We start from the raw sequence: 22,167 nt of genomic DNA, 5'->3' as shown, positions 1-22,167 counted from the left end.
TGCTGTGGCTGAATGACAAAAAAAAAACACCCTGGAATAATTGTCTACTGTTAGATCTCATTAGTGTGATGTTATTTTGTGATGCGGTGCAGTTTTACTTTTCGTGTGAGCCCAGTTTCCTTCAACCTGCCCCATCTTGCTTTACTTTAAATTAGATATGTTTTTCATGTTGGTCAGAATGCCTCAGAGAAGAGTACAATCATCTCCAACTCAGCTGCTGATTTTGCATGTCTAGCTGGAGAGAGATAGTTTGAACACATTAATATGCACTCCTTGTTCACAACATATTATGTCATGGGGCCACATTGCATTCCGGCACAGTTTCTGCTGATAAAGACATCTTTTCTTCCTCTACAGAGGACTTTTCTTCCTGCATAAAGAGTACTTTGATCCTTATGGTGAGATTGACCTTAAAATCTGACATTTAAAGCTGCATTAATTGATCCTGGCCTCAAGGGGGGCAGAATAACGCTTAAACATGCTGACAGACACGTAGCCCTAACATATAATCACTTTCTAAAGTTGTTATCGATAATGTGTTAACAGGCGATTGCCTTTTAACACATCCAGCAGTTTCAGAGCAACATTATCAATCATCTGGAGTGGTGTTGGTGTCAACCTAATGGATCTAAATCCAATATTTACTTTACTTACTTTTTTAGCTTTGTTTTTCAGTCTGCGCTAACTCCTGAGAGATGATTCTGGTTCTTTAGCTGCTAAATGCTTCACTATGTTCAGCAGCTCGTCTCTAACTGTGTCTGTCGGCCGTTTGGTGCTGAGCAGGTAGTGTGCAGGGGGTTCATGAGAGTTTGTTTATTAAACTAAACTGAATGTAACACCAAAACTAGAAGCTGAGTGAGAAATCAAAAAACTCTGAGTTTGTCACCAGGAGTAAGCCCCTCTGATGTTAATGTCATTTGACTCATTGAAAATGAACTCTTTGAAACCTGGACCAGCATCACTTTTCCTGTGTTGCATTTAGACACCTTTTGCAAGTGCCTAAACCTTTGAACTTTTGATTTGTTTCAAAAACATGGGGAAAAAAAGCAGTATGCAACTTGACAAGAAACTTAAAAAAAAAAAAAGCAAATTTAGAAAAAAAATATTGAGCTAGAGGAAATTGTCCAGAGTTATATATTTTTAATAAAATGTTATCAGAATTATATATTCCTAATTATTTTTACAAACTTTTAATCATTTTATTCATTTTCTTGTTTTATTTTATTAATTCATTCATTTAATTGTTTCTGTGTGTCTTTATTTCTGTCTTTATATACTACTTGGGAAAGAGGATGCAATTTATGGCCCAAAAATGTCCTTTATTTCTTTGGGGTTTTTTTTTTAATTTGGCTGGCGGGTGGATGCCAATTTCAAGGGAATTTTCTTGTGCCTTCTTTTTTTGGGGGGGGAGGGTCATTTCTCGTTAAGTTGCTCATTGCCGGCTTCCCTTGTTCTTGAAATTTGCCCAGGTTTCAAAGTATACATGGGTGTAGTTAATTTTTAAGTTCTAGTAAAAAAAAAAGGAAAAAAAGTTATGTGTTCTCCAAATTTTAATTGTCAAGTACATTTGCGATGGTGTGAGTGTCTGGATCTGCCTGCCCACCACAAGGCTCAAAAGGAAATGACTGTTATAGACTGATTGCTCTTCATCTGTCTCTGTCTTTATCTCTAGACTGGACATGACATCCAACAAGCTGAAGAAGATTCCTCCAGACCCGCTGTTCCTGCGGATTCCGGTGTACGCCAAGATGAAGGGTTCTCCTCTCACAGCGCTGGTGTTAAGTTTCGGTGGGAACCCGCTGCACTGTAACTGTGAGCTGGTCTGGCTCCGCAGACTGACCCGAGAGGATGACCTGGAGACCTGCGCTTCACCCAAAGACCTGTCTGGCAAATACTTCTGGACCATTAGAGAGGTTTGTTTACATTTTTGCTTAAATATCTTAAATGACCATCACTGGGTTGAACTAATTTAAAACTTCAGCATTGTTTTAGGACACTAGTAGCTTGGCCACACAATTGCCCAAAAAATGATGGCAAAGTACCATTCTGGATATGTTACATTTGCATATTATTATGTAAAGCATAGAGCATCCAAAAACCATGTGATGCAGGTACTGGACAAGAAGAATACCATTTGAAAAAAGACTGCTATTGTAGCGCCCCTATGTGTAGTTAATTGTGACACATTCACGAGTGACCTTTCAAGCTCACACTCCTCTTCAAACTTAGTTTGACATGAAAATCAACGCTGGATCACGTGACAGTCACATTGTGTTACAGGTGAAAACAATATGATGACCTGATTTTATTTCTTATGTAGTCAGAGGTATTTCCTACAATTTTTTTTGTGGGGGGGGGGGGTTGTTTATATTTTTATTTATTTCTTTTTTTTTTGTAACACACATACATCTCTATATGCAGGACTTCTGGGTTTAATTTGCTGGTGTATATGTTTTATACATGTGGTTTTTCTCAGCATGTGCCATTTTAAACTTTTAAAACATGTATTTGTAGATATTGTATATGTTATGTGATGTATTTTAGCGGACTTAATTACTGTATATATTTTTTTTTTACCTGTAAGAGCACGTGACTGTCAACAGTCAAACAAAAATCAAACAAGTAAATGACCCGGGAAAAGTGTTTAAAAAATATAATAATTATTCAACTTAATTTTTTATATGTAATTATGATAATTACAAATACAGTTTTTCCTTAGCTTTTATCTTTTTTCAAGACCTTTTTCATAATTTTTAATTTTTTATAATTTTCTAAAGTTTGTTGTTGCCTTTTTTTCCATGTTTTGAAAGAAATCGTGTCAATTTGCTCAATGTTAAATACCTGTAAAAGGCATCTGAAGGCAGCACAAAAAGTGATGTTCTTCCAACTTTCAGAGGGTTGAAGGTGTCACTGACAAAATGTATATACAGAGATGAAGATTCAGCATTACGGTGATATTTAGATGCCATGTGTGTTACATGAACCACTCAAGCTGGTTTTTGGACAGAATTTGTTGAGTCGTGGGCCTGCTTTGATAATCGTCTGCAAACAGAAGAAATCTAAAGCGGCCTCTGGTTCATCTTGTTACCTTTCTGGGAATAATAACACAAATATTCTTCTTGATAACAGGAGCCCCGAGTCGTCATTACCCTGCTAATTCTGTCACCTAAAGAAATGTATGATTTAAACATGGTGGTCGCAGAAATTGCATTCTGTGTGTTTGGTTTTATAATCCACTAAACCCTGCAGCAAAATGTGTTTCTGCTGTCTTGACTTCTCGCCCTCTGTGGATGCATGATCGCTTTGTTTCTCAAGGACACTTTGAGCAGGGCAGATGGTTGGTGTCACAGAGGAGTGAACCTTCTGGTAAAAGTGTGGAGTCATGGAGTTTGATATGCAAAAATGCAGCAGAACCATGACATTGCATTATGCATTTATCCCTGATATCGTAAACACGGTCCCTTCTATAGTAGAGTGTAGAGTGAGAAGACAGAGAGGGAGTATTCGAGGCTCTGTTTAATCCTGCAGTAAATACCCCGGATCTGCTGTAGAATAACAGAATATAAATAAAATAAAATGATAAAATGAAGCCATATGAGGCAAACGTGAAACGCATGTGGTCACACTTTACGCTTTTATACACATAGCTTTATTTATGTATGTGTTTATGTAACAAGGACAGTGCACATTAATAAACATTATTGGAGTGTAGCATTAAAGCTGTTTTCCATCAGAAGTCCCCAGAGACATGCTACAAAAGCAACAACAAAATTATACATACTTTTTTTAGATGTCCATGAGAGAGCATTTTTTATATTTAGCTTCAAGAAAACAAAGTATAACTGTTTTTTTATTTGTATTGTTCATTTCAAAGTTAAGTGGGAAGCATGCAAAAATACACAATCATGGGCAAAGTGGCAGCTCCTCTGCTGTAGTGATGGTAGTAATAATGATGTAGTGATAATGATAATAGGTCCTGGGATGGTGTAAGGCTGGTCGGATGTACTGCCAAATTTTCGTAAACAACATTGGAGTCAGCCTGTTTTAGTTAAATAAATGTGCAGTTCATACGCAACATCTCTGATGGACATTTTCTATAGTCATCATGCCAGAGGCACGCTCCATTATGTATGCCCTATTATTATTATAATATGGTGACCAATCAGAGACACATGTACAATAACCATGTTGTTTAATCAGCATCTAGACATAACACAGCTGTCAGGTGGAAAATGGATTTTATTGGCAAAGTGCTCGCCACAATGGAATTAAACAAATTCGTGGGCAAACATTAATGGCAGAAGAGTCTTTTGTGTGCATAGAAAATTCATTTAACCCTTTGAAACCTGAGCAAATTGGTGTGGTTTCTTTAAAAAACACAGGAAGAAGGCAATTGGCAACTTAACAAGAAATTGCTCCAAAATCAGCAAGAAATTAGTAAAAAGTTACAAGAAAAAAAACTAAATAAAAAGCACGAAATCCTATGACCTAAAAAGTGCTCAAATACTATATATATATATATATATATATATATATATATATATATATATATATATATATATATATATATATATATTTTTTTTTTTTTTAAAGAATAAAGAATGAATATAGTTTTCTGGAGATTTTTCGCTATTTGTTTATTTTCTATCATTATACCCTCTGGCTGGTGGTATGATACCATGCCGGGCAGCCGGACAGCATCAGTTGCAGCGGTATGATATGCCACCAAACTGTGTCACTTATAAACTCTGAGGGTAACAGTGTAAAATAAGGAGCTGAAAAGTTCCTTTTTTAAGTTCCGGGTGGGAGGAGTGGAGGATGGGTCCAACAAACCCTGGACTTTCACCCAGGAGCCCGCTATTCACATCCCATATGAATGTTGATCCAAACCATGATTTTCTTCATAACATAAATATGAAATGTTTAAAAAATGATTCATGCAGGCACATATTAATGAAAATGCGGCATCAGGTTGTCCTGTCTCCTTCATTCTATTTGAAAAAAAAATGAAAGCAAAAAATTTTTTTTGTTTTTTCACCCATTTTTCTTGAGTTGAAATAAGAGATTAACCATTTCAAAAGTAGATCAACATCAGTATTCTTGTGCTGCATTTCAGATGCCTTTTACAAGCTCTTTGACCCTTTGAAATGAGCAAATGGCTTTGATTTCATAAAAAAATAAAATGGATTTGCAAAAAAAAGTATAAGTAATAAGATAATTATTTTCTCTTTTTTTTCTCATTTATGTCTTGTGAATTTTGTCATTGTCGTGTTTTCAAATCTAACCAATTTGCTTAGGTTTCAAAAGGTTAACAAAACTTAGCTAGAGTGCCTGCTAACTAGAGAAACAGCCACACTGCTGCACTTTTGCTTTGCTGAGGAGTGATTTTTGAATATTGTTGATATACTGATGTTCGATTTCTGCCATATTTTGAAAACAAGCAGCCACAAAAGCCTTAAAGAGCAGCTCAAATTGTACAAGGCAGTGTTGCTGCATATTGGAGTTAGATGTTGTCAGACTAAAGGTCGAGGAGCCGCAGAGAGATCTTTTCTTCACCTGCTGAGAAAATAACGGTATACGATCGCAGAGCTATACTGATACTCAGAGAGATAACAGAATGAAGTGGTGGAGTTCAAGATGTTACCCTAAAGCGGGTGATAAAGAGGGTCTCGCCTCACCTGGAGATCTTCAGGAGCTGACCCCTCTGGGCTATTTGAGAGCTCCAATGATAAGTGGAAGTGCACCATGAGATAAAGATGGGATTAATTGGTATCATCTCAGAGAGGATGATGTACAGACCTTTGCCTCACCTCGAGTAATAGTCGTGGACCTCCCTCAGAGAGGTGCTGTAGGATCACTATAAGAGGATTAGCCTTGTAAAGAGGTCGATCCAGAGACCTTTGTGCCACCAAAGTGTCCAGGCTTATTAATACCCCGAGAGTTAATAGCCTCCTTCCCCCTGCAAGGACAAATGAGCCGCCACTGCATCTATCAGAGGTCAGACACCAGCCATCAGCCGCCAAGGGCATTCCTGCTTTGAAATCGATGAAAGCTGCTCGGCTGTTTATTTGCATCTGCACCATTTCTTCTCCGACAAAAAGCTAAAAAAACATCAGTTTTTCAACATTTTTGAAATAGGTTCTGTAATGGGGGTAGTTGATTAATTCAAACAACACATCTCTTATGTCAGGTGTCAAATTTCAATTCAAATATACATCTTAAAACTACAATTAATTAAAAAAAAATGTTTCATTTTTTTCAAAAAGAAACCTGATCAAGAAGGAGAGAGTGTTTTGTGTGTGTGTGTGTGTGTGTGTGTGTGTGTGTGTGTGTGTGTGTGTGTGTGTGTGTGTGTGTGTGTGTGTTATGTTCCAATAAAAAATAAATAAATAAAAAATCCTGCATTTTTAATCATTTGAAACAGGTCAGTTTGACATAACAGGAAGGTTAAGACAAGAAACATTTTACACTCTTTCCCCTCCAATGGCCATTTTCACATTCTCAGACTTTCACACCTCTACACACTCACATCAGGGAGCAGGCCGGTTCAATCAGAGCCTTTTACTCGGAGCATCACGGGAGCAATTGAGGGTTAGAATGTAATACAAGACTAAAAGGCACTGGTGATATATTTGAAGCTGCAGCCCCAGCGGTCATCAGGTCAGCAATCTTCTCTGCTGGGAACAAGACCCGAGAAGGGCCCAGAATAAGGTTTGAAGATGCACTGAGTGGTAGAAATGATGAGTAAGCCCTGGTAAGCTTTGGTAGACCCTGCTTGGCCTCGCAATAATACTCCACCAGGGTTTTGGCTGGCTTTATACTGGCTTAGGTGCCAGTGGGTGGGTTTTAAATATTGTGAGGGCAGAAAAACTCACTTAATCTTCATGTGCGCACAATTGAACTCCTTCTGAAAGTCTGCTGTTGGAAGCAACACTACTTAAAGCCAATTGATTGACGTTTTCTCTCAACACCTCAGATATTTTGTCTTACTTCTACACTCTCTCACTGTTGCTCGTGTTGGTTTTCGTGGTTTCGTGGTTTTGTGAGTTTTAATCTCCTTTGACTCTTTGAAAACCTGGATGGACATCATTTTGCTTATGCTGCATCCTTCCACCAGCACTTAATCCTTTGAAACGTGAGCAAATTGGTTTTGATTTCTTTCAGAAACATGGGCAAAAAGGTAATCAGCAAATTATCATGAAATGGACCACAAATTTAAAAAAAAATAGTAAAAGGTGACAAAAAAATGAACTTCAAATTAGCCCATAAAAAGATCAAGAGAGAGAGAGAGAATAATTAGAGAGTTATCAAATTAGTAGGAGAAAAAATCAAGAAAACTATATGTCTCATTATTAAAATTATAAACTTGAAATTAGGTTTATTATTATTGGAAATTTAGGTTTAATAGTTGTATTTATTATTTTATGTTATTTTTATGTTATTATTTTTATGTATCCAGGTGATAGCATGTGCTTGTTTCATTCTTTTTTTTGTGGTAATTTCAGGTAATTTTCCTTACTTTCTACTAAATTCTTGCTAATTTTGGGGTCATTTCCTGTTATGTTGCTCATTGTGAAAGAAATTTAATTCAATTTGCTCAGATTTCAAAGGGTTAAATGATCAAGGACAATCCACTTGATTATACGGCAGGTTTACTGCAAATGTTTTTAATAGAGTTTGAGGATTAAACTCTTAAAGTTCCACCAGCTGAAATCTTTGTTTGTTTTAAAGTCTGGAAACTTATATTTTTGGTCTTCTGTGTGTTAACAGGAGGAGTTTGTCTGCGAGCCCCCGATGATAACTCGCCACACCTCCAAGATGTTTGTGATGGAGGGTCAGGAGGTCAGCCTGCGCTGCAAGTCCATCGGAGATCCTGAGCCCTCAACACACTGGGTCAGTCCTGACGGAAAGCTGATCGGAAACACGTCCAGAACCGTCTGCTACGAGAACGGCTCTCTGGACATCCTCAAGGCCTCCGTCAAGGTAGAGACGTGATTTTATTGTAAAAACTGAAATACCAACATTTATTTTGCAGCTTTTTATGATCTACTCTTTTGTTTGGAGAGCATTTGAAAAAAGTGCTTTCTTGAGGGATTAGAAATACATTTTTGGTCATTGTAAAGCATGTTAAAAGCTTTTTTTAAACTAAATTTATTCATTAATATGATACAGTCAACATTTTCTTTTACCAATCAAAGTTCCTAAGAAGGAAAACTTATTTCAAGATGAAAGCAAAAAGGAGAGAAAACAAAGAAGGAAGGAAAGAAAGGAAATCATTTAGTCAGATACAGAATTGTAGGTTTCCCTCTCTGTATAAAAATGTCCTTTTTCATTTGCAACTGTGTGGTCAGTTTTTTCATAATGTGCATCTGTCTCAGTTTTCTAGTCCTTTTATTCACAGCGGGGGGGTGATTTTGCAACCAAGAAATAGTTATCATCTTCCTTGCAATTAATAATGACACCTAAAACATTTAAATGATGCCCATAGAGTATGCCTCTTGACATACATCACAACATATAATACAGTCGAGTCAACAGTAAATCAACATCTTAAATGTCTGATATTCTCCCCAAACTTTTGCAGTTTTGAACAGTCCCAAAAAAAATGTGTATGATCGCCATTCATATACAAATAAAAATGAAAAGCCTTATTGTCATTGTATAGTGCAGGATACAACAAAATTTAGAGTGCCACTCATGGTTAAAAAAAACACACACTGCATACAATATTAGAAACATAAGGCACGCTGCAAAAACCACATTGCACACAGTATAAATGAGAAAGCTATAAATGTGTCAGAATCAATAAATGTAAAGCACCAGAGTCAACACATTGCACATTCCACAGTAGTTGTTGCACATTCCACAGCCTCTCGAGCATGAGACAAACCCAGACACCACTTGAGGGCCCCGCTTTAATATTACACACACTCAGATCACTCTGCACACAAAATGCGTTTCTCAATATCAAGCTTTAAAAATGATTATACAATAATATAGTTTTCTACTTTCATTGAGTTTATTTCTTTTATCTAACATTAATTAATTTCTTTGGGTGATCACAGCCTGAGATATGTCAGTGATTAGCAGCAACATTGACAGCGCAGTTAGTGGAAATAGCATGTATTTTCTACATATGCCAGACATGGTAAAAATGATGTCATCAAGTGGAAAATAGTAAAAATGACACATGCCAAGTCAAAAGCCCAGAATGACACTCAGAAATAATACAATGCATGTTTGTATGCTTTGATGGCTGTGGGATCAAAATTTGCAGTTTGAATGGGTTTCAATGGAAAAAATGTTTACCTTTACAGTATGAATGTAAAAAAATTTGTTTACACTGTATATTTTAGACTTATTGTAGGAGCTGAGATGGAAATTCCAAGATTAAACAAAAATACACGATATTGCTAAAATGTTTGCGATATGTATGAAGACAGCCAAAATTATTTTTAAAAAAAGGAAGAATCAAAAGCGCATAAAATGTGCCAAACAGACCCAAAGGGTTAAAGCTTAATACCATACAATTGTGTTTATTATCAGGAATATTGGCATATCAACTGGTTTGCTATTCGTTTTCCACCAAGAAATCTTATTAAGCTCCACTTGTATGCTACATTTATCAGTGTGAAATCTGTTACAAGAAAATACATCTTTGTTCAAATGGTTTTTGACTACCAAAGCATCATTGGGAATTAGGCGAAATTAAAAAAAATAAGGGATTGTTCATTAGAACTGGTTTCATAGGGAACTCACCATCAAAATAAAAGTGAGGTTAAATGTTGGGTCTTCTCTCTTCTTCAATGGTTTCCAGGATTCAGGAAAGTTCACGTGTATAGCATCTAATGCAGCCGGGGAGGCCACCGCTCCTGTTGAGTTAGTCGTCAACCCCTCACCACACTTTGACCCTAAACTGGACCCCGACCCGGGGCCTTCGGACATCCCCACTTCTATCAAGTCCAATGCCAGTGGGGGTCAGGCCCGGTACGACCAGCAGAGGGTCAGTGTGTCCGATCTAACGTCCAGTTCTGCTACCATCAGATGGCCCCCACAGAACCACATACCAGGAGTCCGCATGTACCAGATCCAGTACAACAGCTCCACAGACGATATCCTCATATACAGGTAAGACGCTGTGTGTGTGTGTGTGTGTGTGTGTGTGTGTGTGTGTGTGTGTGTGTGTGTGTATGGCTGCTGCAGGTTTGATAGTGTGTTTGATTTCATTCTGCTCTTGAACTGATAAGCACGCAGAAACCTTCTCCTGAATATTTAATTAGAAAGTGTTCAGAGTATTTGTCCAAATATAAGACAGCAGGTGTACATTTAGATGTAATTGTAAGAAACCTTTTGAGAAACAAAGATCTGCATGAAACACATAACGTTTCCTCCGTGCATAATAGTAATGCAGTTACTTAAAAAAGGGGGATGATCCTGATTGACCAAGAACAATGATCAAGTGATTTTTGTGCGTAAACTCATGTCAGCTGAAGTGTTATTAAAAGGTAAACATAAAGTTCCTGCCTATCTACAAAATGACATGAACATTTAACATATCCATGGTTTGCAGAAATGTACAATGTTGACATTTTTTGGTGAATGGGTTATGATTGTCTCCCCCAAACTGTTAGACATTACATATTGAACAGTAGCGTCTTTGAGAGTAACCCACCACTCAGAACAGTGGGAACGAGTGCTTGTAAATGACAAAGAATTGCAGTGAGAAAGAGAAAGGTGCATCTCTTCTGGCAATCATATTTGTCTAAAATATTTAATAAAACAGTTTCTGCCTCGTGGCTGGCGAGTCTTGATGCTCTGATAAGTGCAGATTCAATTTACATGCCATAAATTGAAATAACTGTAAATAGAGCATTGTCGTCAGCTCCAAGAAATCCTCCTGTTCCACACGGTCCCACAGTTACACGCATGTTTTTATCATCATGTTCCAGCTCTCCACTGAAGCTTTATCATATCAACACTGAGTGAAAATTCAAACGCAAGAATTTATGTTTGCACTACATTGATTTTCTGGGTGTCTGTTGCATCATTGTTGACACGATTCCCTAAACTCAGCCTGACATATTTGGTGTAGTTGGAAACTTTGTGATGCTTACTAGCTTTTAAAGTAAAGCTCTGTGGGTTTGAATGATGTTTGGCTGTACAGAAAAACTGTATTTTTCTTGGTATATCTGAATCTATGCGGGCAGCTTTTGGAATATAGTCTCAGATGGCTTAACCCTCTAAAACCTGGGGCAAATTGGCTTGACTTATTTAAAAAAAAAAAAAAGAACATGGGAAGAAAGCAATGAGCAAATAAACAAGAAATGACCCAAAAGGTAACTAAAAAAAATTGTAAAAAAGGACAATAAAATTACCTGAAAATTAACAAAAACAAACAAACACAAGGAAATTACCTGGAGAAAATTCTTAAAAATATAATGCTTCTGTAAAAATGTTTTAAATATATAATTATGATAATTATATATATTTTCTTTTTTGGGCAATTTTTCCCCAGGTTTTAAAGGGTTAACAAGCAAAGGGAAGGATGTTCTGAGTCACATATGGCCGTCATATTGGAGGTATCATATTGGAGGTCACTGCAGTAACAGTATGAACCGCTGATAGTATTTCTAACATCTAAAACACGGTCTCTCCTATGTGCATGCGCGAATGTGTGTGTGTGTGTGTGTGTGTGTTGTTTGATTGTTTGACTGACAGATGAGTTTGTTTTGTTTGTGTGTGGTTCTGTGTATTTGGCCCGCTGGTCATGTTTATGTATTTATATGTTTGAGCCTTTGTGCTTTACCAGGTGGAGAAAAAAAAAGATTTTTGCACGATAAAAACAGGTAGAGGAAGTGTGTGTGAGTAGGATTTCTGCTCCTCTCTGTCTGTCTTTGCTCCAAACACATATCATCCCTGTGTGGGTAGTTATCACCAAGGTCTCCGTCGTGTAGGAGGCAGTTTCAGGTTGTTTGACAGTGAGCAATAAAAAAGAAATGAGTAAACTGGGAGGAAAAAATGTGATTTGGCCTTCAGGCAACACATATCAGATCAATTCTTTAGCTACCAAAACATTGTTTGAAAAACATGAGAATTTTGGTATTATTCTCCTAATTCAGAGCTTAAACAGTTTGCTTTTTGAAGTGTAAATCCATTCTTTTACACAAAAATCAAGCTTTAATCCTTGGTGAGGTGTACAGCTAAAGTCCTGGAGGGAAAGTCCACCCAAACACAAACAAGACCAGGGTAAAACCTAGTATTTGGCTGGATCGTGTACAGTGGTTCCCAGCCTTTTGCCTTCAGGGACTTCTTTATTATCACTGAGTAAAGAAGTTTTGGATCTATGGCAACCATACCTAGCACCACTGAGCTAGCTGAGGTTACAGCTCAGTCGATGACGATGACATTAATGTTTTAATTAATGTTTACATCTCGCTCTGTCACGAGCACCAGGATTATTTTGAGAAACTGGATCATGATTTCTGGAAGGAAGCATTGCCATTGAGTTTTTGAAATTTGATTTCTTCTGGGGTCGTGAAAACCATAAGCCAAGTACTAATTAGTTCCATTATATTTGAGAGAAGTCAGACAACTCTAAGACTGATATCTCTAACACTCAACAGCTCACATCAAAACTATCTAGACTGATAAATAGCTATAGAAAATAGATAAATAGGTAAGAGCAAAATAATTTAGTTTTTGGTGTGATCTGTCTCATTGATTAATCAGACAGTAATCTGCCTCACAGCTTTGCATCAGCAGCACATGTAACTTATATACGTCTCTTGACTTACACTGTCAGATGGATCACACCATTTCACAATGCAGGGGTGGGGTATCACATGAAAAGTTGTAATGTGTTTTATTTATATATGTGTGTATATATATATATATCATGTAAATTTGTACATTTTATTTTCAGTGATATGAGTCAGTAAATAAACTGCTGTACTAGGGCCTATTTAATGATAACTCTCAATCCTCTTGCAGTTCATTTTATCAGAATTTTCTGTGAAATTAAAAAACTACTGGCAGCTAGTTGCCAGCATCCTCTTATGTCAATACGGTAAATTGCTTCAACAGTATATTGCCATTAAATGTATTTATTTATTTATTATGGTATTTACTCATAAGAGCATCCACATTTACAGGGTTTTACTATATTTAAAAAAAAGAAAAGTGTACAGTCTTCCTAGAATTTGGCTGTATTTTACAACAATTTGTTACAGTTTACATTTCTGCTTAAATCAGTATTTACCAGCGTTTAACATTATTTTACAGTGTCAATACTTTTATTTTTCAGTGATATTTTATTTTATTTTTTATTTAGTATATTTCATTTTACAATATCAAAAGTTACTCTGACATTATATTACTATTACATTTATTACAGTATTCTACAGTATTGTGTTTACAGTGCAATAATTGCTCCAAAAAAAGCATTAGATGTACAGTGTTTCACTGTATTTTGAAAAAAAAAAAAAACAACAACATCTGTATATTAGAAATAGAATTTTTGTTGTATTTTTACAGCAATTTTTGTACAGTGTGGTGTTCGAAAATTGTGTCAGAGTTCGGGGGTCTGCACAGGTGAAGACATAGAAAACAAGAATCAGCATTAAAAAAGAGCTGATTTAAAAATTGAAAGTAAAAGATGTAGCAGCATTAATATTGAAATTAATGAATAAAGCCAGACAGAGCATTAAGATTAATGTAAAGCAGTCATTTTCTGCTATTTTAAAGTGAATACTATGCAGAAAAAGGGGGTGAAAAATCAATGCAGCAAATAGAAAAAAAAGTCCATGAACCGTGCAGAGAAAAACAAATACATCTTACATAAAATATACTGTCCAAACACAAAATTTACAGCAGCGCAAATTAGAAAGCCATAAATTAAAGAGAACAAACACTGATGCAATAATAATTTATACTAAACAGGGCATTTGTGAGAGTGATGAAACTTCCCTGAAGGAATCTTTTGGTCCGTCTCCAAACTCCAAGTCCCGCCGGCAGCAGCTGATTTGCACACCCCAATCACCAGATGTGAATTTCAGAGCATGTTTCAGGCTGCAGCTGCCAAGTGGCTGAGTGCGGACCCCTCCATCAGCACATGATACAAAGTGACCACTGGATGGTCCCATCAGCCACTTAGCCAGCTCCGTAACCTAGCAACGTCATTCAGGATGTATAATTGAGTGTTATTATGAAGCATTTGGAGAGCTGACAGATGACTGTTTGAAATGTGTCCACAGCCTCAATTCTCATTTTAACCAAAAACTAAAGGCACTCAAGTGACCATTTTCCAGGCTTGAATTGGAGGGAACACGTGGTCAAGTGCAGAGCGTCCAAATGGATCATTTCAGACTGAACCACGGGGGTGACCTAATGGTTTCTCGATGACTGGGAGGGTGTTTTGCTCGCAGCAGACTGTTAGAAGCAGGCAGCCGGGTGTCAGCAGGCTAAGCAAGATGACTCCCTACAACTTCTACGCCCTGTTTGACCTATCGTGCGCTGTAATAACAAGCAGCCAAGTTGTGATTCAGAAATGGTTATCACGTAATTTCGGAGCTGCCCTTTTACACATATAGCACTCAGCAAGAGACTGTCAGTGTCAGACGTGTTCTCACATAGTAGAAATTTGGTTTCGGTGAGGGGTGGCACCTGGATACAGTGATCAAGAACGTGGACATGACGCAAAGAGGAAATAACACTCAGTACATTTACATGCACAGTTAAGTGGAGCTATTATAGCTCGAATAGGACATTTAACTGGACTATTGTCCTTGTCCTAGTATACAAGCACTGGGGGAGAATCTATTTGTAGACAGAATTGTGTCCAGCTCCACTACAGTGGGTGGAGATATGCTCTTTTAGCTAGTTGCTTTTGGACCTTCTTCTGGTTGACCCATTAAATCACAAACCAAACAAGTTAGCAAGCAGCAAACAGGTTGCATGTTGAATCTGCTACATAATAACGGGCAAATGTAACGCGATTTGCAGAACCATGGAAAGGCCAATGTTTATTGTGGCTTGGTTGGGCATATATGATATGATTAAGAAATTGTACTTAGTGTATTGAAGTCTTTTGGAAATGTGGCTTGAAATAGTCAGAAAGCACATATTTGATCAAAGTTGAGTGTCTCATTAAGTATCCACAAAAATCTGAATAATTGAAAAGAATAAATGTTCCCAACTATCAGAAAACCAAACAGATAACAGCATTTCTCCAGACTGTGTGGGCGTAGCAGATCACGTTTTGATAGACACCTTTGTCAACTGTCTCTGGTCCCCACAACAACAACCATGGAGCAATACAGAGTCGGCGTGGTACAGCTCTATTGGTTTCAGCCCTCTGACTCTGGCTGCGTACCTAAATCCAATCTGACGCTCTGCACTAAAATGAGAGAGCTGTTTTTCAAAGCCACTGAGCGGTTAAGGTTACATTCATTACACATTCACTCTTTTCAGTGCTTTGCAGCTCTTTCTGCCCAGACAGAGGGTTAGGGTTAGAGGGTTGACCAGAGAGCACTCTGACACTCCCAGAGTGCACTGCTCTGGATAACTGAACAGTACATTCCAACAGCACTCTGAATTTACCAATGGTCCAGTTTGTGCCAGAGTGTGCTCCGACACTCAGAGTGAGTGTTTCTGAACGCACCCTAATGAAAGGAGCGTTAGCATCAACTGACAGCTGAGTTAACTTTTTGATTGGCTTCATCCATATTATGTAATATGGATTGGGGGATAACCACGCCCAAATCAACCCAGCTTCAGGAAACTGTGAAAAAAAAAAAACTAAAGCGGCAATATTTAATATATAATAAATATTTTGCAATATAATATATTTTAGATTTGGATTGAGGCTAATGTCTGATCATTTTGTATGTTTTTCATTATGCATGCAAGATCTTAATTACATACTGAGAAAGTTTTTGGTGATTTGGGTTCCAAGAGGCTTTAAGACAATAGAATGCAATAATCAGTGTTACATATTAGAGTAATTTGATATATAAGTAGCTAATTTAATCCTCATCACAATCTTTCCCTAGCCTTAACCAAGCATTTTTTGTGCCTAAAATTAACTGAACGAAGCACTCAGAAATCACGTTGTTCTACTGATAGGAGGCATCACATCAGAAAACACAGAATATACTAAAAAAAGTAAATTAAAAAGAAAAAACACTCACTGGATCATTCTGGAGCCCCATAACTAATGATGTACTTGGTCATTTCATTTGGGGGAGCAACCGACCCACATGAGTGTTAGCAAATGTTGGAAAAATGCCGACAAAGCCACAATTACATCTAACAAAAAAGAAAGGAAAAAACCTCTCAACACAATCCGCTAATGAAACGGGAGCTGTACACTATTTCTTTGTTCTTATGTTTGTTTCCAAACTGTTTGTTTCTTTTATGGTTTTATTTGTAATGAAACGCTGATTAACATCATAAAGGAATTTCTAATTTATGCTTAATTAACATTAATGTTGCGTGACCCACATTTCTCATTTATTTAACTGATAAAGGCTTTAGATTGTTGGTAATTAAAGATGAAAAGATGAAAGCAGATTAGTTCGACTCTGTTACTTTTGTCTCCGTAACAGTGCGATGCGAACAGAGAGGGAGCCAGTTCTGAAGTTTTCTGTGTGTTTCCTGGGGTTCTACAGTATTTACAACAGGTGCTGCCGGGCCTCTCTCTTCACTCTGAGACAGCCTGAGGGCACAGAGATGCAGCCTTCTTGTGTTTCAAAGGTCAACAGTTTGATTCTCGGGCTTCGCTGGGAAAATCGCAGTATGGGAAGTGAAACAAAATCGTTCTCTCCTGCTTTTATGCCGTCTGTTGTTGTTCCTCTGAGCTCTGCATTTACACCCTGCAGTTGCTCCACTGGAGCCTCCAGCAGATTTAGTCTGAGGAGGGATTGAGCAGCACTCAGTTTGTTGATGAAAATGTAAAAAAAAAAAAAGGAGCCTGTCTGCTCATCAGAGCCATCTGGATGAGAGAGTGGTGTTAAGAAAACTGAAGACTCAAGCAGTTACAAGATAGCTTTCTCTCAGAAAAGCATTATTGCTGAGATCAATGCCATGTTTTTAATAACAGTATTGTTTGTCATCAATACATATCCCAAAACAGCAGGAATACTCAACTTACTTTGCTTTGGGGCCACTTTTGCAAAATGACAGGAGGCTAGGGGCCAGTCGCAGTGCCCCATACATGCCCCATATGGGACATTTCTAGGACTGTAGGATGTTTCTAGAATTTTAAGAAGTTTCTAGGATTTTAGGACATTTCAAGGATTTTAGGACCTTTCTAGGATTTTAGGATGTTTCTTGCATTTTAGGACACTTTTTCAAATGATTTTCAAATGTTTGGAGGATTTTAGCATGTTTCTATGTTTTAATGATGTTTCTAGGATTTTAGGACATTTCAAAGATTTGATGATATTTCTACTTTTTTAGGATGTTTGTAAAATTTTAGCACATTGCTAGGATTTTAGGACATTTCTTGGATGTTGGGATGTTTCTAGGATTTTAGAATGTTTCTTGTATTTTAAAGCTGTTTCAAGGACTTAAGGTAATTTCTAGGATTTTAGGACATAAGGTGTTTAGCTAGGTCCTCTTTCAGGGGTGTTAGGGATCCTCCACGGGGACTTTTTTGTTCAACAAGCTTTATTTTGTTGCTGTTTTATGCACTAAGGCACATTATGTATACTTAAAGTAAAAAACCAATTTTCAGAGTGAATCACTTTATTTTTATTGTGAACTAAAAAATGTTGGGGGGGGCAACCGTCACCCTAATTTGGCCCGGAGGCCATAGATTGAGTATCACTAATGTAGGCCCAAGCAATATCGCTGAAATCATTGCCATGATATTAATATCAATATTTTTGTCATCAATATCACAATGTGTCAAAAGTATCAGAAAAAAATCAAAAAATCAAATGGATGCTCTTGAACTCATTTTGTATATGATACAGGTCGCATGACACTGATCCAGTGTTTTCAGGGAAACTTTGTCCCTGCAGGCCACCATACTCTCTGTTTCTTTATAAACCGTCAGCTTTTTCTTGCTGTAGCTTTTTTGGCCTCCCTTATAATCCATGAGTCAAGTAAAAGCACCCATTTTAGCTCACAGTGGCAGTGCTAATACTTTTGACTTTACGTGAAAAACATTTAATAACATGATTGGAGCTCTCTGGCAGAGTTATTGGCCTCTCCACTGTACACTGTAATAGGAGAGACTCAGGACGCCCACTCTGCCCTCTCTGCCCCGCCTCTGCAGTCTGGTGCTGGGCTTTACTGAGACTCTGCCAGTCACAGCAGCTTCAGCACAGAGCTGTTCATCATCACACACTGAGGCACTCACTCTACTCTGCAGCACTGCACATTCATTGTCATAATTACTGTCACTTTATGGCCTTTATTTGCTGAGCCTCACCACATTCTTTTCATCTCAGGCATCTTTAGTTCCCATGAAATGACATGTTTGTACATTTGCATGTTTTTATACAGCAGATTTGATACAACTTTCTATTTCGCTGTGGTTAATGTGTGGTTTAGTTTAGGCACAGAAAACACATGGTTATAGTTATAGGAAAGATCCAGTTTGGGGTTGAAAACAGCCAGTTTTGGAGGCACATTCACTGCTGGAACCACAGCTGCAGGTTGTTAAACAACATCCATGTTTAAGGACTAAAAAGCTGCAGGAAAAAAGAGCTACAGGCTCCTGAAAAATACCAATGTTTGGGGACTCAAAAGCAGCAAAAAGAGCTACAGGTCCCTAAAAAAAGTCCAAGTTTGGGCGTTAAAACACTGCAAGAAACATAGCAATAGCTTGCTAAAAAATAACCTGTTATTTTGTTAGTCTTGAACAGTGCTCTGCAGCTTGGCAGGCGTCTCGCCTTGGTGACACAACATCCACCGTCTCCTCCACCTTCCAATGAAAAGTCAGCTCATAGATTTTGTCTCTTTAGAAATGTTGCTTGCAGAAATGCACCATGGCAACGTTTTCCTCTGACATTGTTGGTGTGAGCGCTGGACTCGTCACATGGTGCCGCTCTGTCAGTGGCCTTCTGCATCTACTTATAGCATTTTAGGTATCCCTCTGTGTCAGCTGTTTACGCTCTGGGATTCTGTTACCATGATGTAAACAAATACACATGGTTTAATGATGCTGCTCGGTCCTTACGTTTACACAGCAGCACATAGCAACCAACGGGACCGTCGCCATGGTTAGGTTTAGACAAAAGAGGCACATGGGCATGTGACAGATTCCGTCCGGCCGCGTTCTCAAGTGACGCTGCCTGTGTGAGCCACACGTCTGCGCACCCAGTGCCATTTGCCACCGTATAATAACGACGCAATTGGTTCTGTCAAATCGTGTTCTCATCAGATGCTGTCTAGCCACATTCCGCTTGGACGCAAAATGGCTTTTGGTGTCACATTCATACGCCAAAAGCACTGACAGACCGGACGTATTTAACAGATTCGGAGTGAGAACAGGTTGGATGAGGTCAACTTTTAGTTTTTTTCAGGAGCTGTGTGTTTCATTAGGTCACCAAAGTGGCAATCTCCAATTTTGTTATCATCCCTAGCAGCTAGTTGTAGATGTTTAGCTGTCAACTGTTGATTTTTGTCTTGTTTAGACCCATGATGTTTCTGGGACGGTGCACTGTCCTCTTTGAGCAGTAGTGGTGTGTTGGTTGGTTATTGGGCATTTGGTTTGTTTCTCAGTTATTTGTGTTTATTCTATTTGAATTGGTTGATTGATTGGTGAATTAATTATTATTATCTTTTGATTTCTATTGTTAAAGTAGTTGTATTTTTGTATAATCATTAACTTACTACTTACTGTTTGTTTTTGTTGAACTAGCTTGTCACCTAGGCTTTAGCTAATAGGGATCCTTATAATAAACAATAAATAACCTCAACAGAGAGCTGAGAGGAATTGTAGGCTGGTGGATGGTGGTATAACCAAGCTGTAAAAAATATGTCCAGCAAAGGTAGGACACTTTTTGTCTTCTTTAACAGCTTCACAGTGCAACAAAAAACTGAGAGAACTGGCTGTAGATGCTGAAAGCAGCAACTTTCAGAATGTTCAACAATGTAAAAAATGCTAAGCCATAGTTTGTTTTATTCCTGAGGACGTTTTGTCAGCCTTTTGCTTGCATCATAACCATAACGACATAATAGGCAAAGCATGTCTCAAAGTTGTGTGTCTGTACTACATGTGCCATTTCTACAATAGCAGTACTTCATAACAGTGGATTAAAGTGTCCAAGAATGAGTCTGCCGCAGAGCTTTTGAAACCTACATGAGAGGCTCTCTGCACCTCCTCTGCAGCCTGCCCTGTCAGAGCACAAGAAGGAGGCATGCAATGGGAGTGTGTCTTTACTGTGACAAGTCTACAGCTACAGAGAGACATTTAGTTCAGTTTTTTATGTGGACAACATCAAAGTCAGAACTGCAGTGTCAGCAAAAGCAATGAAACCTGTGATAAAAATACCTGCTCGGTTGAGTTTCATCTCCAGTGCACATCCAGTTACATGCTATTTTTCTGTTTTCTTGGCTCAAATCTTACCAGTTCTGGTTCAGAGACACTTCTATCTTTTCCAAGCCCTCATTAAAATACCCCCCCACCCCCAGTGTGGATGCAGTCAGCTTCCCCACAAATGGCTCGCTCAAACTGTGCAGAGCTTTTTCTAACCTTTATCTCTTTGGGGAAAGTCGTGCAAGCGTGCCTGCTTCACATTCACATTTGGGAGCTGTCCAATACTGCTGAACTGCAGTAACTGTGTGAACTGAGCGGCTGCAGTCTGCTGGTTGTGCAGCAGCTCTGGGGTTCAACATGGAAGTTGTTGAGAGGTGGCAGGAGGGAGTTGGGGGTTACTGCTGCTGATCTCCCGGTCGGAAGACGTCGGCTCTTCCCTATAGGCTACTGCTGCCCTATCATTATGACATGACAAATGGGGCAATGAGATTTTTAGAAGTTCACGGAGTTCAGTGACCATCATCATGGTTATCACTGCTGCCCACAGCACAGGGGAACACATTTCAAATGAGCAAATTATGCATTACACATGAAATAAATGTTAACTTTTTTTTTTTTTAAATTGGACACCGCTTTTTCTTTTCTCGCTCACATCCTCTCCTCTTGTCTGTCAGAGCTGTTTATGTCTGAGCTATTGGCTGTAACATGAGCTGAGGGAACACAGCAATCTGTCTACTATCACTTCAGCTCACGTTGCAGTCAAAGAATCAAATGCAGCTGCATCAAAAAGACAAAGGCCAGATGTTGGAAACAAAAAAACATTTATCAAATATAAATACCCAAAAGATATAGTGTAACAGTAACAATCAAGGCTATTAGTTCGACACTGATAATGATTTTATGCATATTCTGTTTGTTAAGATCCATTTTGAAGATCCATTTTTGCTTATATCCTATGTTTGTGTTTGTCTTTTTTGTTTTTGTTTCTCCAAGCTGCAAATGACTTTTCAAGACCAACAAACAACAAAGCATTTGTTTTTTAGCAGCCATTACTGTGTTTCTATCAGGTTTTCAGCCCCAAATTGTACCCCCCAAAACGGGTCTTTTAAGCCAAAACATGATCTTTTCCTAACCATAACCAAGTGGTTAGTGCCTGAACCTAACCACCTGTTGACCACAGTGTCTATGAAATATAAAGTTTCAATGTGTCTGTGTGCAAATGTAATGAATCCATGATTTGCAGAAATGCACAATGCCTCTTTAAAAAATAGAGTCAGAATGTGAATCGCAGTCTGACGAAGAGTCTGTAGCTAAATGAAATCTTAGCACCATTTTTTTTTTTTTCAAAATGCATTTGGCAAAACAAATTAGTAGCTTCTAAAAATACTTTTGAGGAGATCTAAAACTGTTAATCTGAAGATCATAATTTTCCAGAAAAGGAGTGAATCAGGTGGCAGTAAGGGGGAACAAGAAGGAGACAGAGAAGTGTGAAAGGAAAATCAGGAGGGGAAGAGGATTTACAGAGAGGAGAAAGCTGGTTTCATGGTGCAGTCCGACTGCATGGTTTCCATCTCAGCACCTCCTCCTCCTCCTCCTCCTCTGCGCTGTTTTTTTTTTTCATCTCAGCTTCCTCGCACTCTCAGGTTTTCAGTTCAACGTGCTGCGCTGGCAGAAAAGTC

General features: G+C 38.2%; 1 protein-coding gene across 5 annotated transcripts in view; it reads left to right on the top strand.

The window, feature by feature from the left end:
* Positions 1–22,167, top strand: part of LOC121942853 (leucine-rich repeat and fibronectin type III domain-containing protein 1-like protein) — a 527,737-nt gene that overhangs the window by 464,575 nt on the left and 40,995 nt on the right. For all 5 annotated transcript variants that reach the window (XM_088079341.1, XM_088079340.1, XM_088079343.1 and 2 more), the window contains 3 exons: positions 1,673–1,913; positions 7,771–7,983; positions 9,818–10,128. In XM_088079341.1, coding sequence (XP_087935467.1) covers positions 1,673–1,913; positions 7,771–7,983; positions 9,818–10,128 — 765 coding nt within the window. The remainder of the gene's footprint in view (positions 1–1,672; positions 1,914–7,770; positions 7,984–9,817; positions 10,129–22,167) is intronic.

The sequence above is a fragment of the Plectropomus leopardus genome, chromosome 6 (assembly GCF_026936395.1).
Source record: "Plectropomus leopardus strain MGB_pleo_1.0 chromosome 6, ASM2693639v1, whole genome shotgun sequence".
NCBI lineage: Eukaryota > Metazoa > Chordata > Actinopteri > Perciformes > Serranidae > Plectropomus > Plectropomus leopardus.
This window is presented reverse-complemented; position numbering and strand designations above follow the sequence as displayed.